This window comes from Ascaphus truei, chromosome 3, assembly GCF_040206685.1.
Source record: "Ascaphus truei isolate aAscTru1 chromosome 3, aAscTru1.hap1, whole genome shotgun sequence".
Taxonomy (NCBI): domain Eukaryota; kingdom Metazoa; phylum Chordata; class Amphibia; order Anura; family Ascaphidae; genus Ascaphus; species Ascaphus truei.
Genome location: NC_134485.1, coordinates 243,252,009 through 243,278,152, shown reverse-complemented (window position 1 = coordinate 243,278,152; position 26,144 = coordinate 243,252,009). Strand labels below are relative to the sequence as shown.

At 44.1% G+C, this 26,144-nt stretch overlaps 1 protein-coding gene across 3 annotated transcripts in view; it reads right to left on the bottom strand.

The window, feature by feature from the left end:
- AFF3 (ALF transcription elongation factor 3) overlaps positions 1-26,144 on the bottom strand; it is a 508,712-nt gene that overhangs the window by 9,006 nt on the left and 473,562 nt on the right. For all 3 annotated transcript variants that reach the window (XM_075590476.1, XM_075590475.1, XM_075590473.1), the window contains 4 exons: positions 25,037-25,164; positions 19,381-19,444; positions 2,945-3,081; positions 1,481-1,552 (listed from right to left, as the gene is read on the bottom strand). In XM_075590476.1, coding sequence (XP_075446591.1) covers positions 1,481-1,552; positions 2,945-3,081; positions 19,381-19,444; positions 25,037-25,164 — 401 coding nt within the window. The remainder of the gene's footprint in view (positions 1-1,480; positions 1,553-2,944; positions 3,082-19,380; positions 19,445-25,036; positions 25,165-26,144) is intronic.

Below are 26,144 nucleotides of genomic sequence, written 5' to 3'. Positions count from 1 at the left end.
AAGCTGCTCTATACGTAGATCCATAAGGGGTAGGGTTACAAGGACAACTGGTGTGTCATGGGTATGCTATTAGGCACAATGATTATTACCCCTTGTGCAAACGTGGCACTGAGTGGTACCCCAGAGTGATCCGTTGATATCTGTTTATAAAGTGTCAATCTTACATGTATTTAGTATGGTCACTTTGTAAGTGTACCAATCTGTGAGCAAGCTTAGACCGTCAGTATAAATGAAAAGTGGTCACGGCAGAGACGTAATGTTAGGAAATAAACTGGGGAGCCCCTGAAGAAGTGTCATCTGACACGAAACGCGTAGGTGACGTCATACGCAGCGACGTTACGTCTGTAACGACGGACTTCCGTGCTGCAGCCCAGAGACACCCCGAGGACGCCATTAGGAGGATTTTGAGCACTAAAGTCTGTTTTATACCATCCTGGCAGTTTAGCACTCTTTTCTTTTTTACCAACTACTGTAGGAAGCACTCCCTATGTGAGTTTGGGTGTGAGTGCCTGATCCTTGGTGTGTGTGTCACGGGTGCTTTTTGATCTATGTGGTCTAAATCTTAATGTAGTGTCATGTGGCCTTCATTTTGATACAATTTTGTTGTGGTATTTCATGCTTTATTTTATAAAGATTTATGTACTAATTTCGGTTTTTCTGGTTTTCTTTCCATGCGCTCATATTTTTGTGTTTTATGTGCTGAATATGCCCCGCTGATCACGGGAGATTAGGAGCTGCAGGGGAGACTTGAAAGTCGAGGGAGAGCATTTGGAGGGACAGCGCGCACAAATCCTTTTTTCAACATATCAGGAAATAAACTGCCCAGTGATAATGAGTTAGCAGAGTACATAGAACATAGTCACTGCCCCGAAACTGAGGGGAGTAGGCAAAAAATTGTAGCCCCCCTTCCCAGTTATTAGCACCGTACCGAGAATCGGATGGTGAGTACACTCAGTATCACTGGGTTTAAAGAACGCGAGGCACGGCGTCTCAGGGGATCTTCCCTAGTGCACCATACTTCAATCACTGTTACTAGGCTGACTCCAGATCTGTCCTCCCCTCTCCCCCCATGCACTATAACCCATATTTACTAAGCAGTGCTCTGACGTAAGACACCTTTAGTTGCCCCGAATATATCTTAAGGCACATTCACTTCCAGAGCTGGAAGGTGTTATCTGGCATAGGAGCACATACTAAATATGGTCCAAAGTCTGCAAAGGCGTTATGCTTTTATATTGTCCCAAACTTAAGTAAACAGCCTCAATTACTAATATAAAAGTGCAAATGCTAGGAAACCAAAACTCCTGATGATGCAGTGGTTGGTATCTACCAATAATAAGTAAAAAAGTTATTAGCTGCCCATTTCTAATGACAAAAGACAGACCCGGGACACGTGCGAGATACAGTGGCAAGTCTTTTTAGGGTGCGCCAATGACTTGCTTTTTAAGAAAAGAATACAGATAGACACTAATCCACAAACCATAATGCTGTGATTTTCTTGTCTTGGGATGTTGCATTGGGGCCCAAATGGGTTTTTAACCTCAGGGCATACCTTTTAAAAGAAAAAAGGGAAAATGTTAGCATCTGTACAGTTACATATGTTGAATTTTCTTTACTAAGCTCCATTTTTTGTTTTGTTTTGTGGAAATCTATCTAGTGGAAAGTGTACAAGTCTTCCTTATGAACCATGTGTAGACGGTTAATACCAACATTATCAAATTCTCCTTCCCTTTATTTCCAAGAGGTCACTGAAAGTGTTTGGGACCTGGGATGCTGTAATAGTAGCAGATATTATACTTGGTAATCAAGGGATAACAAGGCAGATAATCAATCAGCAGACAGAGCCTTTTAGAAGAACTCTCAGTGTGGATTCTTATTACCACCTTCAAACTTCTTCCTTTATATGGAATTTGAAATGAGCCACTAGGTACTGAATACTGAGCCATCTCATGATTACACTATTACTACAAAGTTTAGCTGAATCCCAGGTCTCATCAGTACCTATAATGTATGTTAGGTTAGACAAACCTCACCACCGAAAACCATACAGGAGTTATTATACTGCAACCTGCATCTTCATGTCTGTGCTATTGGGACTAAGTCAAAAGACAATACCTTCACATAAGGTAACGTGCTTTAGCACATTAAATGTGTTTTCTCTGAAATAGTATAGCAGCATGCCACTCTAAAATATGAGCTGCTATGCTAAAAATGTAAACTGGGGACAAAAAAGAGCACCAATTGGAAAATGAAATCCACTAAGAGTGGGATTCTTTGCTTCCATAAATGTGGGGCAATACGCTTTCACTAGTTCTGCAGGTGACTTTGACAAACAGATGTCACAGTTTTAATTAGCAGGACTCCTGCATTGAGGTGACTCTATGTTCCTTCGCCATAATACAATTTCAGCTTCCATCTGTCTGCTAATACAGTTACAGCCAGCCTTATTGTTCCTGGCAATAACCAGACATATCTCGTAATAATCCAGAATATTACAGAGTTTCCATAGGATTCAATGAGTGTGAGGCTGCAGAATATCACAACATTAAAGATTCACTGGGGTTTTTTTTGTTTGCCTTCCTCTGGATCAATATACTGTAAATACAAATATAGGATAAGTATGTGTCGACTACATTTAACATAGTTTGAACTCGATGGTCATATGTCTGTTTCCAACCTCATCTACTATCTGTCCATGAAATGTCTGTGAATTGACTGTATAACCCTGTTCTTTTAATGTAACCATGTATTTTTATGTCTCTGTGCCCAGGACATACACCTGAAAACGAGAGGTAACTCTCAATGTCTTACTTCCGCCAGAGGGATCAATAAAGCTGGCAACATTCACCTCCTAACGCATTGGAAGTTTGCCCAATTGGGAAGGGGGAACTGCCTGAATGATAATACTGTACATGTTGGGTGCATTTAGCACACTTTGTGTTACCTTATCAGCTCCACTGTTTCTGAATACATAGCGTATGGGGATTTGGATTCCATGGGTCCGTGCTCCATTGCATTCCCACACTCAATGAACGATAACGCTGCTTCAGTATAGTACAGAACCTTGTCAAATTTGTCCATCTTGTAAAGAAAACCAGTGCAAAGATCATCACACAAATAAACATTAGAAGATTGCAGTTTATTAGCTTTGAAGTATATTTGTAATTAACATATTGCAAACTGACCAGACGTGAGGAATGATTAGAATTGAACATTTATCAGTGGCACTCACCCTTGTATGGACCCTGTATTGTATGGCTTAGTCTATTGTATTTCTTTCTGTAGAACATGTTCAGCACAACAGAATAGAGAAAATAAAACAACCCAAATATGACACCCATAACTTTCTAAGTTTAGATGGCTGCTTAATCCTTTTTAATGTTTTCCAGGCAAATAAATAAACAAAGCAACAGACAATGAATAACCAAGAAAGGTAATATATACACAGCCCTATATCTCGCTAATTGCCTCAAACGGCTTCAATAAGTTTGAAAAATAAATTCATTTCTTTAAATGTAATTAATAGCTGGTAAAGGGGAAGCCTCAGTAACCTTCTCCCCTGACACGGTTTCATGATGCATCACCTTCTCCGAGGGGCCAAGATAGATAGCACCAACACATGCTCATCTATATGTAATAATCATTATTCCCAAATGCGAATGGTGAATTAATAGTAAACCCCAAAATAAGGTACTTGTAATTGTTCTCTCTTCCTTAAAAGTTGTGTATCTAGTGAAATAGACCAGTGACATAATGACATTTCTATTTTGTAATACCCCTTCACACTTCACAGTACACAAACAAATACTATCACCATAGTGTTTGACATACAATGGTTTCCCACTAAACGTGACCATGGCAGATTTAATTCTAGTTCCCTGGAAATGCCAGAAACAGGAAATAGTATGGCACTGTACCAAAGGCAGTAAAAACACATAAACCGGCGCCTCAAAGAAATAATTGTCTGACCGAATATAGTCCAAGTCAAAAAGCTGGGATGAGTTCCAAGGAAGTATCTTCAATGTAGTCTCAAACAAACAAACATAAAAGATGACAACATAGAAGAAAAAAAGAGAAAAAGATCATAGTGCAACTAAAAACAAAAAATCACTGATAAGGTATGCAAAATAAGATGGCAGTTTAATACAATGAATAAAAATAAATATAAAAACAACAAACACTTGATTGTTGGGCAAGAAACACTTATAAAGCAATGGCATCCAGTGGGGCTAAAATTAAAACCCTACTTACAGCAAGGCTGATATATGTAAGCCTGTAGCACAATATCACTTGGCACTCCGAAGCCTGGGAGGGAGATGGCACAGCTCTACCTCTGGAAGCTCCACACCGCTGGGAAGCACCGCTCTTGAGGCTCCACACCGCCGAAAACTACAACTGTCCACACACCCACGAGTCAGCACATAAGCAGGAAGCAAAACAGGCAACAGCCTGAGCTCAGTGCTGCCGGGGGACTCACTGAAGCAAACCACGCGGACCAGAGGTCTCGCGATGTCAGTGACATCACCACTATAGGCAGGGACAGGGGAAGAAAACACATGAGTGCCGGGGAGCTCTCAGAGCCAAGGCTATGGAGGGAAAGTATAAAGGATCATATAAATGAAGGATCATGCCCCTGACGAAGTGACTGACGTCACGAAACGCGTAGGGTGGACCTTCTTTTGGCAGAGACATTTGGCTTCCTTCCCAGTTAGCCTTTATACTTTCCCTCCATAGCCTTGGCTCTGAGAGCTCCCCGGCACTCGTGTGTTTTCTTCCCCTGTCCCTGCCTATAGTGGTGATGTCACTGACATCGCGAGACCTCTGGTCCGCGTGGTTTGCTTCAGTGAGTCCCCCGGCAGCACTGAGCTCAGGCTGTTGCCTGTTTTGCTTCCTGCTCATGTGCTGACTCGTGGGTGTGTGGACAGTTGTGGTTTTCGGCGGTGTGGAGCCTCAAGAGCGGTGCTTCCCAGCGGTGTGGAGCTTCCAGAGGTAGAGCTGTGCCATCTCTCTCCCAGGCTTCGGAGTGCCAAGTGATATTGTGCTACAGGCTTACATATATCAGCCTTGCTGTAAGTAGGGTTTTAATTTTAGCCCCACTGGATGCCATTGTTTTATAAGTGTTTCTTGCCCAACAATCAAGTGTTTGTTGTTTTTATATTTATTTTTATTCATTGTATTAAACTGCCATCTTATTTTGCATACCTTATCAGTGATTTTTTGTTTTTAGTTGCACTATGATCTTTTTCTCTTTTTTTCTTCTATGTTGTCGTCTTTTATGTTTGTTTGTTTGAGACTACATTGAAGATACTTCCTTGGAACTCATCCCAGCTTTTTGACTTGGACTATATTCGGTCAGACAATTATTTCTGGAGGCGCCGGTTTATGTGTTTTTACTGTGTATATTGGTTTGTGTGACCTATTTTTTTCCTGGCTGCCTCCACTTCAACATTTGAGGGTTTATTGTATATGTTAGTTGCTTAATTGTCACTATTTTTTTTTATATTAATTGCCTTAGCGCTGTTCCCACTGCCCTTCCCCTTTATCTAACTGTACCAAAGGCAGCTTATTTGAATTTATGCATTATGTCGATGCCTTGAACCCCTTGTGCTGAAGAATGCGACACATTCCCTAGAAATTAGTTGAGGGTCCCACTGGCACTCAAGGGATTAAATATATTGACCTTGGGGTAGACACATGCCAATACAATAATAATAAATCAATAGTACATTAAACAAGCGGATCTAAACAAAATAACATTGCAATAGATAATCCCAGCAAGTAGTGAAGGTCAATAATTGTTGATTAAAATCTCTATTTTTGGGGAAAAGGTCTAGCTTTTCAAAACATTATCAAGTTTTAGCACAAGTGGAGTTCTCTTTTTTATCTGACCCCCAGCCAGCAAGCTCGTTTTGATGATCTTTTGTGATTAACATCTTCAGTGCTATTGGGTTGTATGTCACAGTGCTTTAATGTTTCATTATTCCTGTGACTCACCTGAGGCTGCCACACGTCCCAAATTTACTGAGTTTTGGCAAACCTGTCTCGGTGTCCTAAAGGTCTGGATACATTTGTCAAAGTGTTCTGGTTTAAACGGCACAGGACGGCTGCCTCTTCTACTTCTTCCATAGAAGAATGGCAATGGTGCAACCAGGAAAAGGGGAGGAGGGGGAGTGGGTACAAGAGATCTGTCAGCGGGCTGTGTTGTTAATCACCCGCTGACCTTGGCACATTCGCCTCATAATACTTTGACAGTGGTTTACATTACAAAGTATTGTGGGACTCAAAGGTGCCAAGATCAGCTGGCATTCACAAAATCCCACCGCATCCCCACCCCTCTACCTGCTCAACTACCTGAGAGACCTGGTGTAGACTTACCTCCTGGGCCCCCAGGAATGCTGGTGGCAGTCCTGGCAAAAAGATTTACAATGTCTGTCTAACAAAGCATGGAACAAGTAACATACCTGCCAACTAACTCCAGGCTCACGGTGTGATAAGGATCCCATCCAGACATTCTTCAGCTTTTACTTCATTATACTAACGTTGTGGACCCGGATGCAAATGGGACCCCAAACAAAGGACTGGTTTCTAATTACAATGTGATCATGGAGTCAGTTGTGAGGGATGAAGTAGCATATTAGTTACAGCTTCAGCTCTAGATTAGGGTAATGTTGGATGTATACATGTTTGGTGCTTTTTTATTTAGGGATTTGTTAGGCAGTGGTAAACAAAGTACTCAGCATAGTAGAGTTGTATGCAGCTGGTTTTAGCTTTGTTTTACTTTGAATTTATTATATATTTTGTTTTCATTCTTTTTTTCTTTAAATTCATATTATCTTTAATGCATGCCACAACTACTAATATGACAAAGTTTTTTTTTTTTTTTAAATTATTCACTTTTATAATTATGGTTCAACCAATGATTAAAAAGAGTTTTGATGTATTGTATTGTATTGTATTGTATGTCTTTATTTATATAGCGCCATTAATGTACATAGCGCTTCACAGTACTAATACATGTGGTAATCGAATAAATAACAGATAATATAAATAACAGATCATGGGAATAAGTGCTTTAGACAAACATAACATTAAGGAAGAGGAGTCCCTGCCCCGAGGAGCTTACAATCTAATTGGTAGGTAGGGAGAACGTACAGAGACAGGAGGAGGGAGTTCTGGTAAGTGCGTCTTCAGGGGGCCAAGCTTTATGTATCATGTGTTCAGAATGTTCACAGTGCTATTCATACTGCTGCGGCCGAGTTTATTCGAGCATTTGCCCGTTCTCGGCCGCAGCAGTAACCTGGCGCGCGCCGGAGGGTGCCGGGCGTGCGCCGAAGCAGCGGAAGAGCGCCCTCCGATCGGGGCGCTCTCCCTCCCGCTGCCGGGTCCGCCGGGTCCCCCGGAACCCCCTGCCGCCGTCCCCCACATCGCGGGACACCAGGGCTCCCTCGGGGAGCCCTGGACGCGCGTGCAGGGGGCGCAGGCACTCGATGACGCGTGACCGCGCATCGGTGATGCGCGGCACGCTGAGGGAGTGTGGCTAGCACGCCGGGGCATCCCCCGGCTTGCGGTGCTAGCCGTGCTCGGATAAAACGTGTCGGTAGTGTATGCTTCTTTAAGCAAGTGTGTCTTAAGGTGGGTCTTAAGGTGGATAGGGAGGGTGCTAGTCGGGTACTGAGGGGAAGGGCATTCCAGAGGTGTGGGGCAGTCAGTGAAAAAGGTTTAAGGCGGGAGAGGGCTTTAGATAAAAAGGGGGTAGAAAGAAGACATCCTTGAGCAGAACGCAAGAGTCGGGGTGGTGCATAGCGAGAAATTAGGGCTGAGATGTAAGGAGGGGCAGAAGAGTGTAAAGCTTTAAAAGTGAGGAGAAGAATGGAGTGTGAGATGCGGGATTTGATTGGAAGCCAGGAGAGGGATTTCAGGAGGGGAGATGCTGAGACAGATCTAGGAAAGAGTAGAGTGATTCTGGCAGCAGCGTTTAGGATAGATTGTAGGAGAGACAGGTGAGAGGCAGGAAGGCCGGACAGCAGGAGGTTACAGTAATCAAGACGGGAGAGAATGAGGGCCTGAGTCAGAGTTTTAGCAGTCGAGCAACAGAGGAAAGGGCGTATCTTTGTTATATTGCGGAGGAAAAAGCGACAAGTTTTAGAAATGTTTTGAATGTGAGGGGCGAATGTGAGAGAGGAGTCGAGTGTGACCCCTAGGCAGCGTGCTTGGGCTACTGGGTGGATGATCGTAGTTCCAACAGTAATGTGGAAGGAGGTAGTAGGGCCAGGATTGGAAGGAAGTATGAGGAGCTCTGTTTTAGCCATGTTGAGTTTAAGGCGACGGAGGGCCATCCAGGGTGATATAGCAGAGAGACATTCAGAAACTTTGGTCTGTATAGCAGGTGTAAGGTCAGGTGTTGAAAAGTATATTTGTGTGTCGTCAGCATAGAGGTGATATTTAAACCCAAAAGATGTTATTAGGTCACCTAGGGAGAGTGTGTACAGAGAAAAGAGAAGAGGTCCCAGGACAGAGCCCTGGGGTACCCCCACAGAGAGATCAATAGAGGAGGAGGAGGTGTTAGCAGAAGAGACACTGAAAGTACGATGGGAGAGGTAGGATGAGATCCAGGATAGAGCTTTGTTCTGAATACCAAGAGTATGGAGAATGTGACGGAGAAGAGGGTGGTCCATGGTGTCAAATGCTGCAGAGAGGTCGAGTAATATGAGCAGAGTGTAATGACCTCTGTCTTTGGCAGCATGGAGGTCGTCAGTTATTTTAGTGAGGGCTGTTTCCGTGGAGTGAGCAGTGCGGAAGCCAGATTGTCTAGGAGAGAATAGGTGTTGAGAAAATGGAGCAAGCGAGAGAATACAAGACGTTCAAGGAGTTTAGAGGCAAAAGGCAGGAGGGAGACAGGTCGATAGTTAGAAAGACAGGTAGGGTCAAGCTTGCTGTTTTTGAGTAATGGTATGACTGTTGCACGTTTGAAGGAGGATGGAAAGGTTCCAGAGCAGAGTGAGGAGTTAAAAATGTGTGTGAGCGTAGGGATTATAGTAGGAGCAAGAGGTTTTAGGAGATGGGAGGGAATGGGGTCAAGAGGGCAAGTGGTAGAGGGAGAAGTGACGATCAACAGCGACACATCCTCCTCTGAGAAAGTGGAACAAGAGTCAAGGAAGGCAGGAGGAGAGTTAGGAAGAGGTGTAGGATGGGAAGAAGAAACAGAGGGGATGTTCTGACGTATGGATACCACCTTTTCCTTAAAATAGTCAGCAAAGTCCTGAGCGGAGATGGAGGAAGGAGAGGCAGCTGAGGGTGGTTTGAGTAGAGTATCAAAGACAGAGAACAGTCGGTGTGGGTTAGACTTGTGCATGTTGATTAGTGCAGAAAAGTGGGCTTGTTTAGCTTGCGAGAGGGCAGAGTTGAAACAGGATAGCATAAATTTGTAGTGAATGAAGTCTGCGAGAGTGTGAGACTTCCTCCAGAGGCGTTCAGAGGAACGAGTGGAGGAACGCAGCATGCGTGTGTGGGAATTTAGCCAGGGTCTAGGGTTAGAAGGGCGAGTGCGGCAGAGAAAAAGTGGGGCATGTAGATCAAGAGAGGAGGACAAGACAGAGTTGTAGTTCCTGACCAGGTTGTCGGGGTCTGTAGCAGAGCTATGAGAGGAGAGGGAGGAGCGTAAAGTGGACTCAAAGTCAGGTAAGTGAATAGAGCGCAGGTTTCTGCAGAACCGGAGTGTAGATGGAGGTGGAGAAGGGGAGAAGCGAGATAGAGAGAATGAGATGAGATGATGGTCAGAGAGAGGAAAAGGGGAAATGGAGAAATCGGAGAGAGAGAAGTTCTTAGTGAAAACCAGGTCTAAGTAGTGGCCATCCTTGTGGGCGCTGGCTGCAGTGCACTGTTGAAGGCCAAAAGAAGAGGTTAGAGAAAGAAAGTGAGAAGCCCAAGGGAGAGAGGGGTCATCAATGTGGCAATTGAAGTCCCCAAGGAGAAGAACAGGGGAGTCTGAGGAGAGGAAGAAAGAGAGCCATGATTCAAAGTGAGAGAGAAAGGCAGAAGGGGGATGAGTAGAGGTAGGTGGGCGATAGATGACCGCCACATGAACAGGGAGAGGAGAGAAAATCTGGACAGTGTGAGCCTCAAAGGAGGGAAAAGCAAGAGAGGGAGGAATAGGAAGGGTTCGGTAACGACAGAGAGAGGAGAGCAGGAGCCCCACGCCTCCACCCCTGCCATCAGTGCTCGGAGTGTGGGAGAAGGAAAGGCCACCGTAGGAGAGGGCAGCTTCCAGAGCAGAGTCAGACTGAGTGAGCCAGGTCTCAGTTATAGCAAAGAGAAGCAGGGAGTGAGAGAGAAAGAAGTCATGCACAGAGAGGAACTTGTTAGAGAGGGAGTGAGCATTCCAAAGGGCACAGGAGAAAGGGAGAGAGGAGGGAGGGTGGCAGGGGATGGGTATGAGGTTGGAGGGGTTGACACCAGAAGGAGTAGAGGTTGCAGTTGGCAGGCGAGGACGAGCGCATGTAGGAATAAGACAGGGACCAGGATTGGGAGAGATATCCTCAGAAGCAAGGAGAAGAAACATGGATAGAAAGAGGATGTGTGAGGATGATTTGTAGGGGTGTTTTTTAGTGCAGGGGATATAGCTGTGTGGTGTCAGAGGACGCAGGTAAGAAAGGAGTTCATGTGAACAGAGAAGTGGTGAAGGAAGGAGAGATGGAGATATATGAATAGAGTTGGAGATATACTGAGGCTGGTAAAAAGAAGTGCATAATTGAAATGTGTGAAACATTGGCTGCAAATTGTGGTTCAATGTTTGTTGTGAAACCTTTCAGTGGACCAACAGTAGAATTTAAGTTATAGAGTACAGAGCTTTCAGAACCTCATAGGTTTCTTCTTCTAGTGTCCTGTGGCACACAATAGAATGAAACATATATATTCTGCATTGAGTAGGACTGGAGATAAACTCTGTAGCGAGTCTCTAAGTGGAGACTGATTGTCTATGGCAGGGGTGCGCAAAGTTACTGAGGTGCGCCCCCCCGTGTGCGAGCGCTCGCGCCCCCCTCTCTCCTGTGACCCGGTGTCAAATGATGCCACGGGTCATGTGATGTCACGTGACCAGCAGCATAATTTGAATCATGTTGCCATGGCAATGCGCACGTCACATTACCCAGCAGCGTCATTTGATGCCGCGCACGGGTGTAGCTATAGCCCGGGCAAAGCCTGGAGGCCCGAGCTCTTGGGGGCTCCGCTCTCCCCCTCTATGTCGGCGGCCCATCTGTCTCTTTTGAGACAGAGACAGGCTTGGGTGGGTAGGAGGAGAGTGGAGGCTGCCGGCTGCGGAGTTCAGAGCTGATCATAGAACAGCTAGAGTCAGTAGGAGGGAGGAGGAGAGTATGGCTGTCTGTCTGCTTAACTCCTTCAGCAGGTGGCGCTGAAGAGCTCTCCATAGCTGCTCCTCTCTACATGCCCCGGTTCCGTCAGAAAGAGGATGGTTGAGAGAGGAGGAGGGAGAGGGAAAAGAGAGGAGAGGGGAGAGGGAAGAGAGAGGAGTGGGAAAGGGAAGAGGGAAGAGAGAGGAGGGGGAGAGGGAAGAGGGAAGAGAGAGGAGGGAGGATGGGGGGAGAGGATTGGGCGAAGAGAGAGGATAGAGGATGGAGGGAGAGAGAGGATGGAGGGGTGTGAGTGAATATGGGGGTGTGTGACTGAGGATGGGGGGGAGGGGAGAAGATGGGGGAGAGGACAGACAGGGAGAGAGGATGGGGGAGGGAGAGAGGATGGGGGGAGGGAGAGAGGATGGGGGAGGGAGAGAGGATGGGGGGAGGGAGAGAGGATGGGGGGAGGGAGAGAGGATGGGGGAGGGAGAGAGGATGGGGGGAGGGAGAGAGGATGGGGGAGGGAGAGAGGATGGGGGAGGGAGAGAGGATGGGGGGGAGGGAGAGAGGATGGGGGGGAGGGAGAGAGGATGGGGGGAGGGAGAGAGGATGGGGGAAGGGAGAGAGGATGGGGGGAGGGAGAGAGAATGGGGGGAGGGAGAGAGAATGGGGGGAGGGAGAGAGGATGGGGGGAGGGAGAGAGGATGGGGGGAGGGAGAGAGGATGGGGGGAGGGAGAGAGGATGGGGGGAGGGAGAGAGGATGGGGGGAGGGAGAGAGGATGGGGGGAGGGAGAGAGGATGGGGGGAGGGAGAGAGGATGGGGGGAGGGAGAGAGGATGGGGGGAGGGAGAGCGGATGGGGGAGGGAGAGCGGATGGGGGAGGGAGATCAGATGGGGGGAGGGAGAGAGGATGGGGGGATGGGGGGAGTGAGAGAGGATGGGGAGAGGGAGGAAAGCAACAAAAGGGGGGAGGGGGCACATGTGTTCCGTTTTTTTACATTTTAAAATTTGGTCACCCTAAGGAGGTGGAGATCCGATGATGAGGGGGAGATATGATGATGATGATGATGATGATGATGATGATGATGATGAGCGGGAGACAGCTGATGATGAGGAGGGGGAGAGATGATGATGATGAGGAGTTGAGAGGAGATGAGGAGGAAAGATTATGAGGAGGGATAGAGATGATGAGGGGGAGAGATGATGATGATGAGGGATGATGATGATGAGGAGGGATGATGAGATTGAGGATCAGGGAGAGGATGGGGGAGGGAGAAAAAATTGCAGCCAGTATTACTATTAATGGGACCCTGAAAGTTTTTTGCCCAGGGGCCCGCGAATGTCTAGCTATGCCACTGACGCGTCCAGAAGTGTACTGAATCCCGGTAAATTTCGGTTGCAGAGGCCTCGTGCGGTCCCCCGACATTTAAATTAACTGCCTCTGGGAAGAGCGCGGGGCCTCTGTAACCGCCGTCCACCTTTGCACACACCATGTCTATGGCACCGGGGCAAGCACCGGTCGCATATCCACAGCTTCGCTGGCGCCGGAGTATTAATGCTGTGCGGGTGGTCTGATATGGAATCATGGACCCCCGCCCCCGCAGCTCGGCTGCGGCAGACACTGTAAGCAGAGCTGCAGCTTTTTGCCTTTCCAGCTGCAGCTTCCAAGAAAGTGAGTCTTGCTACTGTACATCTGTAGGTGTCAGAGGAATAGTAGAGGTGTGAAGAGGTGTTATGCTCACACCTCTAAAATGTGGGAAAGGAAGTGAATTAAAAATGACCATGACCATCTGGTCATGAAACCAGAATCTTCATTTAAGTTGGATATATTTTAATTCCCTTGTCCTTCTCTCCTGTGTATTTTTTCAATTCCTTTTGAGAATACTGGTAAATCTGACAGTGGGTGTCCTGCTTGGGAAAGTGCTGTCTCGCAGGAGTTCATGTACTGATGTCTGATTTTATGAATCTATGGTGATTCATGTTGGTTTGAAGGGTTTGTTTGGTTTCTTCAACATAGTTCATATACTGTAGATGCATTTTCTACATTTTATAAGATACACAACATTGCTGGATTTGTAGGCAATCTTGATCTTGTCTATTAATCTTATTGTTCTGAACCATGATGATGGTGGTCTCTCTCTCTCTCTCTCTCTCTCTCTCTCTCTCTCTCTCTCTCTCTCTCTCTCTCTCTCTCTCTCTCTCTCTCTCTCTCTCCCTCTCTCTCTCTCTCTCTCTCTCTATATATATATATATATGTTTACATATTTTGCATTTCTTTTGATTGCACAGCAGTATTAGTTGTCAGTCTGTTTCTGATTAGCTTGTTTGAGAGTTTGGGAGTCTGTTTGTAGACTATGATGGGTGATTCTGTGGAAATAGATTTTCGTCATTAAGCCCCATAGGTTGTAGATCTTTGATGATGCCTTTGAGTTATCTGAGAATGGGGTTGTAAACTGTGACTGTTCTGCTTTCCATTTTAACTTGTACTATAGTAGCCATCTCTTGGGAGCCATTTGTATGGCTCGTTATATTTCTTTGTCTTTTTGGCTGGTACAGTGGCCTTGTTCCATGAAGGGATTGCGAAGGAATTTGAAGTTTGTCCCTTGTGCTGCTGTTAAAAGCAGATTCAGTGCTATCTGATGATCAGGCTGAAAATGATAGATTTTGTTTGGTGTGGCTGTTATGGAAACTGGTTTTATGTAAAAATCTACATTGATCTGTGTTTTTTCTGTAGATTGTAACCGTATTATCTTATGGTGGTAGGGTGGAATATTCCAATGTTTTATACAGGTGTAGAATATTCTATGATCAGTTTTATAGAGTGGTGGAAGCTGTTGAAGTTCTTATGATCAGTTTTATGAGTGATTGTTCAACTTTTGTCAAGATAAATATTTAATCTATGTATCTGAGGTACAAAAGGGTTTTATGCTGTGGTTCTTTCAGAAAGTCCTCTCAAAGACTGTCCATAAAGAGGTTGGTATGTAGTGGTTCAATGTGTGTTCCCATATTGGTGCTCATTATATTTTGGAAGGGATGGTCTGTGTGTGACAACTGATTTGTAGGAATCTCTGGAAGGTGGGCAATACCACCTTTGTGATGGATATCACAGATTAGTATACAGTATAGCAAGCTGACATTGATGGTGGGTAGGATAGTATTGGGGTAGGGGGAAGTTACTTGACAGCCTGCAGTTTCCTCAATAAGTCTTTAGTGTCTTGGATAAAGATTTTGGTTGCAATCATCAGATGTTTTAGAATTAGTCATGAAATGTTTTCTGTCAGTGTTGATGCCAGGAGAGACGAACGTGGCAATTAAAATACATCCAACTTCTGGACTCCAGAAGCAGTGGCTTAAATCAAGATTCAGGGTTTATGACACATTATGGCAAAATGTAATCCACCTCCTGCACCACATTTTATTGTTCCTTCCAACTGTGCTACCACAGTACACGTAAAGAAGAAACCTAATGTATGGATCATTTTATTTATATAGCGCCAACAATAGCCACAGTGCTTCAAAAAATTACAACACAAGGTAAATAAATTGCAAACAATAAGGATAAATTCAATAGGTAAATGACAACATAAGGCAAACCTGTGGTTTCAAAAGCTCTGTGCACTATAACTCATAGGTGGGCAACAGGTGGCCTGGGGCTTCACCTCCGACCCTCAACCGCTTACCAGTCCACCAGTCTGCTTTCCCTCTCTCCCCAGTACAGAGGTAGTGGAGATGTTGCTGGTGTGAACCGTATCTTCTTCCCAGTCCCTTTGCTGCCAAATTACCGTGTAAATCATCAATTCCCAGTGTAAGGAATGGGATAGTATTCATCAGTGTGACAGTAATAAGAAGCTGACTAGAGGGGAGAAGCTCCCAGTCATGGCTGCAACATCCCTCCAGACTGTGCAGTATATGTATATCTATCTATCTATCTATCTATCTATCTATCTATCTATCTATCTATCTATCTATCTATCTCTCTATCTCTCTATCTCTCTATCTCTCTATCTATGGGGCCAATTCACAAAGCACTGATAAGTGGTTTAAAGGGTGATAAATGGCTTTATAGCGTGATACTGCCTACTCTGCTTTTCACAAAGCAGTGATAACAGTGCAGTATCGCGCTATAAGGGCTTTTAATCATCCACAAACAGTCAGAGAAAAAAAAAGTGATAACTTTATCGTATTATAAAAAGTCGCCATCTTTTTTGACCAGCTAAAGGCTGGCGCAAAAGAGATTGAGACATGCATAAAAGCATAATTTTTTTTCAGCATAGCATTGATACCAGAGACCGGCGGAGGCCTCCGGGTGGTCCTCACGGATGTCATGGGGCCACATGTGTATCCAGGGGTCCTCGGGTGGTCCACACGGGTGTCTGGGGGTCCTTGAATGGTTCCTGCGGGTGTCCGGGGCTTCCAGGTGCTCCCCCCAGGTGTCCGCCAGCCCCACGGGGGTCCTCGGGTGGTCCCTGCGGATGGCTGGGGGTCCTCAGATGGTCCCCATGGGTGTCCAGGGGCCTCCAGGTGCTCCTCCCGGATGTCCGGCGTTCCTCGGGTGCATCCTGCAGGTGTCTGGGGCCCCACGGGGGCCCATGGGTGTTCCCCGCGGGTGTCTGGGGATCCGCGCTGGCCTGCAGTACCAATCCTGTGCCGAAAATATAAAAAGTACAATACACAGCTATAACCCCCTCCCTCCCCCCAACACATACAGTACAGTAATGGGCAAAATTACTATTATCCAGATATAAACCAGCAGCATAAATTAAATAAAATTTGCACTTACCCCTGCCAGCCTGCCAGGATGAAGGCCGTCCTCATCCTCATCACCGTTCTTGTCTTCCGTTGCCAGAAACAATGCAATAAAAAAATACAATCTAATGGCCCCTAACCCCTTAATCACCTTAGCGGTTAGTAACCGCTATAGTAATTAAGGAGTTAACCCACCCTCATCGGGGACACTAACCCCACCTTCCACCCCTGCTACCCATTGATTGGCACAGTGGTAAAGTATGCCCATATAATATTCCCCCTGCGGGTCGTGTGTCTGGGGGTCCTCGGATGGTCCTCGCGGGTTTCCGGGTGTCACCGCTGGCCTGCGGTACCAATCCTGTGCATAAAAATAAAATGCAATACATTCAAAGAAATACAACCCCTTCCCCCATATATATTGTACAGTAAAGGGCAAAATTACTATTATCCAGATATAGATAATAGTGCATTTGCCCATTTAAAATAAAACATAAATAAGCAGCATAAAGTAAATAAAACTTGCACTTACCCCTGCCACGATGAAGGTCGTCATCATCATCCTTATCCTCCATGGGCACCAACAATACAATAAAAAATACAAACTAATGGCCCCTAACCTCTTAATCACCTTAGCAGTTAATAACCACTATAGTAATTATACAAATGGGTAAATCAATGGATTAACCCTCCAGGCGCTCAGAATAAAGCATAGTCCTGCTGGTGAGCAATAATACAATAAATCACATAGACCCCGGCTGTATTCAATCGTATAGCAGTGTAGAAAATGTATCCTTCCCTCCAACCGGCTCACCAAGAGCACTATAAGGCTGGAACACGGGAAACTCACGTATAATACTTGATGTCCGGTCTTTCAAATTGCTGTGCTGTATGCTCCCGCTCCTCCTGGATAGGCTGGGGTCTCTCCGTCGCAGGATCTCGTTGCTTCACCGCCAACCCGCTGCCCGCCGATGCGGAGGGTGGTCACCTGACCGGCGGCATGGATGGTGCTTCTGAGTGACGTCACGGCAGACCCGACAGCAAGGAACACCCAGCAGTGACTCGGCGTGCAGGCGCGCAGTGAATCAGCATGGATAATCTCTTAGAAAAAGAGTAAATGCGCCGCACAGCACCAAAAAAGAAAGTGAAGGCTGATATGGGAAAAGTAAAAAAGCTTTATTTGCACAAGGTGCAAGCGAAACCTCTTGACGCGTTTCGGCCTGGGAGGCCTTTGTCAATTAAGTGGTTAACCCAACCTCCCCCGCTACCCAAGCACCCTACCCGGGGACACCACCCTCACCCTCCACCCATTGATTGGCATAATGTTACAGCATGCGGGCATGCACCACTATAGCACCACTATAGCAATCAATGGAGAAGCTAAAAAAAAAACAGTCCCCAAAATCAAACACATTACATGGAAAAAGCAACACATTAGAAATGCCAATAAACCAACTGATTGGCAAAGTGGTACACCATGCCCATTTAATATGGGCATGATTTAACACTATGACAGTCAATGGTCAACCTAAAAAATAAATAACCACCAACAATATCCAATTCAATCAAAACAATCACCAAATAAACAAGTAAACACAACAAAATTACAATCAATAAAGCAACTAGCAAATAAACACCAGAATTACAAATTTAAACACCCGAAAAACATCAATAAATAAAAGAAAACTCCAAATAAACACCATTATTAAAAATCAAAAGACCAACAATAAACCACAATTACAGTAAAAAGCAAACACCAAAAAAACCCAGAAACAAACAATTGAAACCACAACAAAAAATACCAAAATTCAAAATCAAAACACAAAATATATAGCATAAATATTTCTTTTTAAAAGAAGCAAAATACATTTAAAAGAAATAGAAGCCAGCATTTTCCAAAAAAAAGCATTGCTTGTCACTGTATGTACAGCCTGGGGCATACATAAATACATTGGCAATCAGTGGGCAATTACATTTTTTTAAAGAAAGAAAAAAACAATGAAAAAACCTGCAAAAAAATAAATAACATACATTCAACGTTTTTTCTTACCTTTTTAAATGTCTTCACCCTCCGATTCCAGGGGTTTCAGGAAGCTCTCGAACAAATCTAGGATCCACAACAGCCACGGCCCTCAGGCAAAGTCCAAAGTCCTTTTCTTCTTTGTTCATCTATTAATTGTAATCCAATTGTGGGTCTTCTTTCTTCTTCTCTGTCTTCATCCATCTTCATCTTAATCTGTACTGGCATCACACGTCGATTGGGGGGAGGTGCTTTGACTTCTGCCTCAATGACCCCCTGCTTCCCGAGTTACAGGCCTTGGTATGGGGTATCGGGCATCTCTGCTCATGTACACTATTATCAAAATCAATATTTGTACTGCACGATCGCCTATAAGAGCCGGGCATGGAGACGGAGCGTCCCCATGCAGCTCTTACAGGCTGCAGTTTTTCTATCAGCTACCGTGCTATATAATTTATAGCGTGATAGCACTGATACAAAAAACAGTTCGGACAATAGTGCACTTATTTTATAGGCCTTAAAAAATGGCCTTCACTTCTTAGTGAATCCCGCTTTTGGCCTTATGTCTTGCAGCGTGATAAATAAATGCATTGTCGGACGCAAATGCACTGACGCCTCCTGATGATGTAGGCGCGTGAACACGTCGTGCCACGCTGACGTCAGAAGAGGCGGGCTCCAGGCAGACATGGGAGCACCGAACAAAGCGTGCAATGTTTGCCGGTAGCCATGGGAAACCTGCTGTCAGAGCTGGGAGGATTGTACTGCCCAAACTTCGGTTTCTTTGGCACATTAAATTCTTTCCGGCTTAAGTCCGTGTGCCTGCCTCCTTTCTCCATACTGGCTCTTTGGGGACCCTTGGAACTCCCTGGACACAGCGCGCCGGCATCTAAGTACCCCCCTCTAACCTTCTACTTGAGTGCATACACTGCCTCCCATTAATGAGTGATTTAACACCACCAGACTCGGTGGCTACAACGGTTATGCAAGGTTTGCATGATGCCCTTTTCCCAGCAGGTCTGCTTAAAGCAATATCAATCTACATTTAAATAAACCTCTCACATACAAATGACTTAATTACTTATTTTTAAAGTCATAGTTTGACAAAAACACTCAATGAAACAAGCATTTCTTAATTTAACAAAGTCAGCCATGCTTGTAATAGGTTTTATAATTATGTTTGCCGGGTTGTACTGGTGATAACTTCATCAAATAAAATACTAGGACAAAATTAATTTAGCATAATGTATCCAGGAAGAAAATGTTCTCACCATTGCATCTGCTTTATGCTTCATCCGCTTAGCTTCCTGCATAAAGTAATCGGCATTGCGAGGCCTACATGAGGAGAATATGAACACATTTGTCAGCTATGCCCAGGCATAAAACACATTCAATGGGTGCATTCCTGAGTCACAGACATATCACAAAATACGGAAAAAACAGTACAGCCTGAGTGGAAAAAAAATACATGCAGTGCACTGAATCCTAACAAACAATATATTGATATAAAACCTGTTTACAATAGAATAATAAGTACAGTAATATGTAGTTAACACAATTGGCTAACAAGAAAGACCTAAAAGAGCAACTGGCCTGTTGTTGCCCATCTCATTGGTTGCCATATTTAAGGCGCGGCTGTCCATTGTAGAAGCTAAAAGGTGACACATTTAATGTGATTCTTTACATTATCGAAGATCTGAATACAGTATGTGCCTGTATTTTATAGAGAGGAACAGGCTGGGGGACCTGTGTGGCTATGTTCTTGTATGTCTAAACCAACACATGGAAGAAAACCACAGTAGGGCTATGGTTGCCTGAGTTGTTGGAGATGATTATGTGATGGTGGATGTTGGATCAACAGTGAGTTTTTTTTTTTTTAAATAAATGAATGTTTATTAACACTCAGCTAGCACAAAATGCTTTTTTTTTTAAAATTTACTAGCCTTTTCTCCGAAAAACAGATCTCACTTCGAGATCTCCATAAAACACTGCATAACACCAGTGAAATTAGTCGACCTATTCCTGCGATTTAGATTGTTGATAACCGTTTACTGAACATTCTATCTCAAGTGTCATATGAACAGTTCAAGATTGAATTGACATAGGCAAGTAAATAGACACCAAAGCAAATTTCTGATTAACACGCTAATCTTAGAAATGTAGGGCGTTTCTGGTAAATATTGCCTATATTTAATTTCCGAGGGGTATATCCACAAAGTTCAATAATAAATTAACGCACTATGCATGCCTTCAAGGTAACTAAGGGGTTAAAAGAAACACCCTATCTACCTTTATTACCCATTATATAGCATAGAGGTACAACCAATCAGATTGCTTGCTGTACTATGTGATTGCCTCCTATCAGGTATAACGTAAGAGATTTGGCCAGCTCAGGAAGCTTGGTTGGCCACATCGGTCATAACTAATAGGAGGCAATCACATGGTACAGCAAGCAGTCTGAGCAATCAGTGAGAACGAAGGAAAGCGTTCTGACTCTTCATAAATACTACAGAGCTTGTCTACAAAGAAGGAAATAGAAAGCTATGTACTGTACGTAAGTGCTCCGCAACCGTCGTCACACAAGCTGCCTACAATGGGATGAAAGCTTGTCAGCGTTATCGACAGAATATAGCATCCTGCGTTCTTCAGTCAGTATGGAGAATGCAACAGCAAAGAAAGAAGTATGAACATTTGAAGCAAGGTATAATGGTGGTCCGTGATGAGAGATGTGCAAGACCTATGACCAGCGCTAAACTGGACAACTGACCCCACGCTGGAAGGCACCAATGCAGGGGGACCAAAGCAGAGACTTAGGGGGCTATGCACTAAGCAGTGATAACTGCTTTTAAGTGAGATGAATGGCTTTTAAAGACCGATACCACCTGCTGCACGATTCACAAAGCAGTGATAACAGTGCAGTATCGCTCTTAAAAGGCTTTTTTTCACCCCAAAAAAATCTGTGAAAAAAAGTCGTCCGATCAGGCCAAAAATGGCAAACCCACCGTTTTTTTCCAGTCAGTGCGATTCACAAAGCAGTGATAAGTGAATCGGACTGTAAAAACTCAGAATTTCTTTTCACCAGCTAAAGGCTGGCGTAAAAGAGATGAAGCCATGAATAAAAGCATTGTTTATGTTTTTTTCAGCACAGGATTAATACTAGAGGCCGGCAGGTGTCCCCGGGTGGGTCCCGCTGGCTTGCGGTACCAATCCTATGCCCAAAAAAACACAACAGCCAATACTTTTAAATAAATACACCGCCCTCCCCCCTGCCCCCTAAGATATAGTAAAGTAATGTGCGAAATGTCAATTATCCAGAAATGTATAATAGTGCATTTGCCCATTTAAAATGCACATTAAGCAGCAGAAATAAAGTAAATAAAACTTGCACTTACCCCTGCCAGGCTGCCACGATAAAGGCCGTCCTCATCCTCATCACCATCCATGTCCTCCATTGCCATAAACAATGCAATCAAAAATAGAATCTAATGTCCCCTAACCCCTTAATGGTTAGTAACTGCTATAGTAATTAAGGGGTTAACTCACCCTCTCCCACTACCCACCCAGGAGGCCTAACCACCCTCCCCAGGCAACTACCCCCACCCTCCACCCATTCATTGGTACAGTGGGTACATCACGCCCATATAATATGTACCTGATTTACCACAATAGCAATAAATGGTGAAGTAAACAAAAAACAGGCCCAAAATAAAACACATAACAAATGCCAAGAAAACAATTGGTTGACACAGTGGGTACATCATGCCCACATAATATGGGCATGATTTAACACTATACCTAAAAATAAACAATCACAAACAATATTTAATGCATTCAAAATAATCACAAAATAAACAACAATAAGCAAGCAAACACAACAACATTACCACCATTCAATTAAGCAAATACCAATTAAACACCAGAATTAACAATTAAAACACAAAAACAAAACCATCAATAAATAAAAGAAAACTCCAAATAAACACCATTAGTCAAATTCAAAATACAAAAAATAATCCACTATTAAAAAGCAAACACCAAACCCCCCCTGAAATAATCCATTAAAAACACCACCAAAAATGCCAGCATACAAAATCAAAACACAAAATAAATAGCCTCAAAAAATAAAAAGTACCAAATACATTTAAAATACATCAAAGTAAGCATTTGTCCAAAACGCCATTGATTGTCACTGTATGTATGTATGTATAGCCCTAAAGGGTCATACATAAATATTTGCAATGAATGTGGCCAAAAAAATAATACCAATAAAAAAACAATGAAAAAACCTGTAAAAGAAAAATAACATACATTCAATTTTTTTCCTTGCCTTTTAGATGTCTTCACCCTCCGATTCCTGGGGTATTAGCAAGCTCTCGAACCAATCCACGATCCCAAAGAGTGACGGGCCACAGGTAAAGTCCAAAGTCCTTTTCTTCTTTCTTTATCTGTTAATTGTAATCCATTTTGGGGTCTTCTATCTTCTTCTTCATCTGTATCTTCTTCTTCATCCATCTTCATCTGTAACGCATTGTAATCCTATTGGTGGAGGAGGTCCTCCCTCCTCGGCTTCTTGCCGTCAAATGAGGCTGCACAGGCTTTTATAGGCCAGTGATGTCACATTTGAGTGCAAATGATTCACACGCCTCTGATTGGCTGTGAAAACCATGTGCCTTTTTTTTTTTAATGGGACGTCATGTAAAGGGAATGAAGCAAGCCAATTAGAATGGCTGTGCTTCCTTTCCCTTTAACATAATGTCACAAAAAGTAACATGGCTACCGTCATATGGTACTTCAGCCTGATTCGATTTGAAGATGTATATCCCCAATCTGATTGGTTGTAGTAGACCATGTGACTCCCTTTGGATGATGTTACATCCTTTCCCAAAAATGACTCTGTCACATGGTCTACAACAACCAATCAGATTGGGGATATACATCTCCCAATCGGATTGACGCACCTCCGACGTCGTCGGTTGTGACGTCCTGCGCTGGACCAACAACAACCACCAAATTTCGCGGGAGCGGCTTCCCCTGATGACGTCACCATCATGGCGCCTGCTAGAGCTGAGGGAAGCTGCGCGGACTATCCCTTGCCGACATCACTAGGTACTTGACCCGACCTAGAGGAAGGGGTCGAAGTACTCCTGCAGCCACTGACTCTATTCCTGTGACCACACCAGTGGGCCATGGGAGGCCCAAACCACCGGGACTTGCCCAGGACACTGTTAGGTCCCGATCACGGACCTCTACCACCAGTGTCCCTTCTAAGGCTTCCCCTGTTCAGGACATTGCTCTTGTGCGCATCCCATCAGCCCGTGCTGCTGATGCTCGTTCTGCCCCTGCTGGTGTTAAACATGGCTTTTTAAGAAGTAAAAGCTATAGTGTATCACCTACTTTCTCTACTGACCTCAGAGACTGGGACTTTGGGGAGTTTCAGGGTTGGTCAGATGAAGACTCAAAGGGGGAGACATCGGCCTCTAGCAGGATACCTGTGGCTAAATCCTGTGGTTCATTCTCATCCTTTAGAGGGTCCTCTCTGCCAGTATGGTCCGGAACGTCTGGAGTGTCCTCTCAGATGGACACTAGGTCCAGTAGCCCAACCACTGCAGACTCCCTGGGGAAGGCCTGTAAGTGGTGGGATCCCATGTTCCTGGGGTATGCTCCTACCATGCAGCGAACCAGGTTCTTGTTAGTTGATGGGCCCACTGTAGATCATTGGTGGGAGGAAGGGGAATTCTCCCCAGAAGAGATGGCGGAAGCCCTACGTAAGGGCATAGTAGGACTAATGGCCAGTACTAGAGTGGGGATTAGGTTTGTTGGGGGTGGGGGTTGTTATGGGGGTAGGTGCACCTGGGAGGGAGGTTAGGCCACCCAGGGGGATTAAGGGAGGGGGTTATCCCCTTATATGTCATAGCGGTTCTACCTCTATGCCATACTGTGGGTAGTAAGGTAGTTAGGTTAAGGGTATTTTGTATTAACCCCTTAGCTACCATGAAGGCATGCCTTCGTGGCCACTATGGCTTCCAAGGGGTTAATATATTATTTTATTTTTTAAAGCAGATGCCAGGTATATATTGCATCTTGATTACAACACGGCTAATGCAGGCCAGTGTTTTATTCCGACGTTAGCTGCCTATTGCCACGTTAGCCATATGATAAAGAAGGACCTAACACATTGTTTTTGTACATATTGTATTTAGCTTTGTGGATCTCTGTTAAAGTCGGGGAAGCTAACATCCGTTACCTATCTACTGTAGGTAACGTTCTGAATTTGCCCTGATTTAACAGAGCTTTGTAGGTCTGCCACATATACCCTTATTCAATGTGCCGTGAAGAGGTCCTCTCAGTGCTGGAATATAGGTCAGCTCCTTCAAAGGAATAGGGCTAAAATATTCTCCAGCATGGGAAGGCTGTTTCACAACTCAGACTCACAACTCATACTGTATATTCACACATACACAATAGAGATAGGCAAACTTTGTAAAATGTGTGTGTTTTTTCCCCCTCGATCTTTGAACTTTTTAACACTGCTCAAAGTAAAAATCTCTACATCCTGAAATATGGGTTTTGCTAGAGAGTAAATAAGAGGAGAGAGCGAATCAGGGTGGATTCTCCTCTGGCGACACAACGCATTTTGCTTTGACGTGTCAATATCGCCCACACTTTTGAGGCTAAAAATTTCCAGCAAACTTTTTTGCGGAAAATAGGTGTCGCTAACTTTGGACAAGTTCGCACATCTCTAATATACACACACATTATATTTATTCATAATAAGGTAAAACATTGAAGCTACATACTATATCATGCGCATTTCAAACAAATTTAAGAAACATACTATGGAGGATTCACAAAATAACTTTTTTGAATAACGTCTCCTGAAATAATATAATTTTACAGAGCATATGAACTCACAAGCAGCATACTCACATATTATCAAGCAACAGTTTAGTTCTCCTGGAATCATTATGCCCATTGGATAGAGGTGACCAAAGATCTGACTGTAGATCTTCTGTATTATACACAGGGGTATTTTCTGAGGGAATAGGAAGTGATCTCTAAAAATAAACATATAATGGCTCTAATGTAATTTAGAAAGTAAGACTTATTTGGCATGTCTTCATTTAACTTTCTCCAAAGCAAAAGTTTAGTGACTAAATTAAAATACAGTTTTAACAAAAAACTCTGGGTTTAACATTTTTGGCCAAAATTGATCATTTTTTGTAAAATAAACAGTTTTAAAAAAGGGCTTCTGTCAAAACTCAGACTTTATGTCACACTGTCAACTTTGTAGAAAATATTTACAAAGAAGGGACATTTTAAAAGGCATATTAGTAACTTTAAATATCCTTAAGACAGAGAAAAAATGTTACATGTTTGCATATGCCAGGGCATGCTTTGGCTTGGGAACCAGCTTAGCTGGCCATGTACTTAGTGAGAGTGAAAGCTATGGTGTAGTTAGCTTTCCCTAAAGGGAATAGGAGTTATTTTTATGTGTTGTGTTGATTTAAAGGTGCGGTGGGCCTGGTATATGATTTGATCCCTGTAAATACAAACCTGTATAGAAAATACAGTGTTTCCGGCCTTAAATTGGGATAAAAGAGACTGCAATGTGGTGTGGGCATCACATATATATATATATATATATATATATATATATACTGTATATATACATATAGCAAATGCTTTAATACACAGGTTCTGTATCACAAGATTCCAAGCTAGAGTTTATGATATGATGTGTGACCAGTGTCAGATTTCCCATTAGGCCCAGGCCTAGCCGGCAACATTTTAGGGCTCATATGCTTTTGCTGCACTCTCAGGCCTTTCGGACCTAATAGGAAGGAACTTGCCTGTGTCAGCCTCCTCCTCATTTATGCCGCTCTCCTGCTCCTTTGGCATCCCAGCGTCAAATTACGCTGCAGGCGTCACGAACCTGGCGTCACAACATCAAATGACGTCATGACGTCGCGTTTTCATGGCAATGCGCCGCTGTGCGACGTCACGTCCGCAGCGTCATTTGACACTGGGATGCCAA